Source organism: Dendrobium catenatum, unplaced genomic scaffold (genome assembly GCF_001605985.2).
Source record: "Dendrobium catenatum unplaced genomic scaffold, ASM160598v2 fragScaff_scaffold_14, whole genome shotgun sequence".
Lineage (NCBI taxonomy): Eukaryota > Viridiplantae > Streptophyta > Magnoliopsida > Asparagales > Orchidaceae > Dendrobium > Dendrobium catenatum.
This window is the reverse complement of record NW_021318476.1, coordinates 1-4297: the sequence shown is the minus strand read 5'-3', so window position 1 is coordinate 4297 and position 4297 is coordinate 1. Positions and strand designations below refer to the sequence as shown.

The following is a 4297-nucleotide window of genomic DNA, read 5'->3' as shown; positions in this document are numbered from 1 at the left end:
TTCAAGCTTTTCCCTCTCAAATTCTCTAGTTTTAACAGAAAGTGAACAAGTTTTAGATGTCTTTGATTTTAAAATCTCCTTAAAACCTTGAGGCATAGAGCAAATGAGAAAAAGATAAGGAAATTAACGAGATAAACATGAATGTGAAGTGATTGAGAGTTGCAGCAGAATCCTTAAAGCATTTCACCTACTTTGCTTTCCTACAAAGGTTGAAATTGTCACTTCTAAGTTCTATAAGTTCTTAATTAGTTTTTGTTAGGGCACATTCTAACCATCAAGAATATAGTAGGGATGTGAAAATTTACTATTGCTGTTTTTTCAGTGTTAAATAAAAACTTAAAGCCTTTTAATTTTTTTCACGTCTCATTTGGTTGCTTGAAGATGGCAATCATATTTTTTTAAATCGATGTAGTATGTTAAGTCCATCAACATCGATTTTAAAATTTATAAACTATCTCAAAACTTCTTCACAGGTAATGATTTTATATTCATAATCACTGAAAATAAATTATCAATTTTTAAAACATGTTTTCTATTCATGAGCAATTTAATGAGTCCTCAATATTTTCCATTTTAGTTTAGTTTCCTGCAAGCCATTTTGTATGCAAGTTTTGTTGGTGCATTGCAAATTTGAACTGCTATTGCACAAATTTATGTTTTGAAATTCCATTGTTTTTATCAGATCAAGTGTGCTAATCAATATCTCAATTTTTCTTTGTTTTTCTCTAGTGATGAGAAAGTGATTGCTCAAGCAATTGAATTGAATGAGCTGCTTGGTAAAGTTCTTACCCAACATGATTCACTTCTCTCTTCTCGAGCCCCCTCTACAACAGGTTTATTTGTTAATGAAGAAGCAGAGGAGGATGAAGAGCTTCTTCTTCGTAGGTACTGTTCTTTTGTAGGAGTCGTCTTGTTTGATTACCTGCTAATATACAATCTGAGAAATATACCACTAAATGCTCTTGTAACATTTATTTATTGTGCTCAATAGGCTTTAATGGGCAATGTGTTGGATCAATACAGACCGATATTTTCCAACATAGAATGTTCTGAGGAGTGTTCTGAGTTTTATAAGTTGTGAAATTTCAAAGAAAAAGTTGATGCTCATTTGCACTTAGTATTGATGATCTCAACATACCTAGGTGTCTTGCCTTTGATTTGGGGATAATATAATTTTATGTTTCACAAAATTTTTAATGAGAGTTTAACCATAAATCATATTTGTCATGGCATAGAATGGTGCACGCCATGTCGCATGGCACGACGCACCTTACGGCATCAGGTGCATTGCACGACGCACATGTTCAAGTCAGTGTGTGCATGGCACTTGACGTGCGCAATTTGAATTTTAAGTTATATAATTTCAAATATTTATATAATTGTAAATTTTAAATAATGTAATTGTTGGAGAAATTTTGTCATCATTAACGGATTGCATATTTTGTGATTGAGTATGTCATAAGAAAGATGATATATTACTCCGAAGGATAAAAATATGGCCTACCACGACCAGAGGGGTTTACAATTATTATGGTGGTGGTTGATAGGCTGAATAAGTATGCACATTTCATCTCCTTACGACACCCCTATACTGCAGTGACAGTGGAAGCAACATATTAGGGAGGTGGTTAGATTACATGGGATTCCAGAGTCGATAGTGTCTAATCGAGACAAAGTGTTCCTCAGCCAGTTTTGGAGTGAGCTGTTCAGGCTATAAGACATTATTCTTGATACGTCATGCAAAAATTAACTTGATCGGGCACCTACCGTCGCGAATATTCCAGGACGCAACAATTCTCAAGAGAAGCACCGCCTACCATCCTCAAACAGACGGGCAAACGAAGGTAGTAAACTGGAGTTTGGAGACTTACTTGAGGTGTTATGCTTCTGAAATACTAAGGTCGGCAAAATGGATAGCATGGGCCGAGTATTGGTACATACATCGTACCATTCTGCTTCTCAGATGACCCCTTTCAAAGTGTTGTATGGAAGAGACCCCCACACTTGGTGTACTATGGGAAAGGGAGCATTCCAGTTTCCTCAGTAGGGTAGTACTTGGAGGAAAGGGATAAGGTGTTGGAAGAGTTGAAGAAGCATCTGTTGAGGGCACAAACAAATCATGAAGAAGTAGACATATACACATAGGAGAGATACGGTTTGAAGTGGGGGAGAAAGATTCTTAAAATTGCTACCTTACAGGCAAAGGAAAGTTGCCAACAAGTGGAACGAGAAATTGGCCCCGAGGTACTTAGACCCCTACGAAATTTTGGACAAAATTGGAGTAGTGACATACCATTTAAAGTTACCCCCATCCGCCACCATACACCTAGTCTTCCATGTGTCCCAGTTAAGGAGAGCTCTAGGGGAGCATGAAATTAGTGCGGCGTTACCATCTAGATTGATAGAGGAGTTGGAAGTGATCTTAGAACCACTAGAACTGAGAGGAGTAAGATCAGATAAAGAGGGGAATAAAGAAGTGCTTATTAGATGGAGATACCTGTCCGATTTCGATGTCACTTGGGAGCCCTATGAGGGGGTGAAAGATCAATTCTCTTTATTTCTCACCTTGAGGACAATGTGAGTTTTTAGGAGGGGCGTAATGTTAGGTTGGCCCTAGGGCCAGCTGAACCGGTCTAACCTAGACCGGTTCTTTGCTACAGGAGGCGGGGCGGAACCGAGGGGAAGACAGAGATAGGCCAGTTGGAGAGATGGGGCCCAAAATTTAATTAAAAGTTACTTTGGGAGGGAAAATTTAAATTAGGGGCTGTTTAGGGATTTTGTATTTGTCCTCTTTGTTTTAATTAAGTTCCCTTTGGGAGGATTAGGGTTTGATCTGGAATTGGGAGAGAGATTTGAGATCTAGGGTTTGTTCTTTTAGGCTTTAGGCTATGCTAGAGATTTGGAGAGTTGTTTCTTTCTCTCGAATTAAAGAAACTTATATCTTCTATTATTTTTTTTTGTTCGTAGATTGAATAGAAGAGGTTTCCTTGTGTTTTCTTTCCAATTTTTTGAATTTTCTGCATCGTATTGATGATCTCTCTGAAATCAGCAGATTTCTCGTTGTTTTCACTAATTCTTTTAGATTTGCTTGCGAACTCAAATATTTCCTATCAGCCATTAAGTCAATAAATTACGAAAGTTGCAGGAGATGCTTAAGGTACCATTGGAATCATAAAAATTTCATGTCATCAAGTTTCTTAAAACTCAAAAAGGAGAAAAAAGAAAAAAAAAATCAAATGTACCATCAGCTCTCAGTCCTTTTACCTTGAGCTTTTGCGTACTCTGGGCTTCTCAATAATCTATTGTTCGTGTGAAACTACTGTTTTATTGAACTGGTTTGCTGCTTCTGTGGGTGTAAGAAAGTAACCGGTTAAAAATAAGTTCTGGAAATGTGAACAATAGCCTCATTCAGCAATTAAGGTTTCCTCCAACTTGGTAGTACTTATTACCATGTTATTCATTATTGTTAGCAGTTAGTGTGTCTTCTGTAGCACCTTATGAAATCAACGTGAAAGAAATGCCTTCAGCCATTTTTCTTTTCAAGATAAGGGGTCATTGTATCTGGGAAAATTTCGAGTATGTATTGGTTAAATTGTTTTCTCTTGTATGACCAGTGATTAAATATGAAGTGCATAGAAATATAATATTATCCGTTGTGCGGTACTGCGGTAGCCTTCTGAGAGAGAGAATGATGATGAGGAGGCAGAAGACCCAGACTCGACTAGTTAGGGCTTCTCCAACCGAAACTCTCATTTTTCACTGCAAAATATAGTAAAATCAAAGTGTTGTGATTCATCTCCAGTGGAACGCCATTTTGCCCCCAAATCATCGTTCGTTTCTTTCGCGCCTTTCTCGGACGAGTTCGGTAGAGAGAAAGAAATGGTGCAAGTGAACACTGCGACGCCAATATTGGCGTTGCACTGTTCAATTGCGATTAAATGGCATTCGGTTGCGACGTTTGAGGACCTCTATTCGGCTGTTTGCCGAACGGTTAGAGATGGTCTTAGGAGTTATTCTCAGCATGAGGAGAGAGAGAGAGTATGCTACTTTTGTTTGTAGCATGTTTTTACTTTTTATTTCTTTTTCATTTATTTTCTTGGGCTGATCCAAAAAATATGATGTTGTGATAGTGTTGTTTAGTTTGATGATTAGTTGTGGCTTTGATAGCCACTGAAGGTTTGATTATCTCTATATTGTAATAGATTATTTTACATCTCATATTTTATGATTTTCTATCATTTATATAAAAACATGTGTTAGTTGTTAATGTATATTTGTGTTATTATTTACATATTAT

At 37.0% G+C, this 4297-nt stretch overlaps 1 protein-coding gene across 1 annotated transcript in view; it reads left to right on the top strand.

Moving 5' to 3' along the window:
- Positions 1-1006, top strand: part of LOC114579122 (TOM1-like protein 5) — a 7606-nt gene extending 6600 nt beyond the window's left edge. The window contains exon 3 of the mRNA XM_028692836.1: positions 730-1006. Within this exon, the coding sequence (XP_028548669.1) occupies positions 730-991 (262 nt within the window). The 3' untranslated portion in view covers positions 992-1006. The remainder of the gene's footprint in view (positions 1-729) is intronic.
- The last annotated feature ends 3291 nt before the right edge of the window (positions 1007-4297 follow it).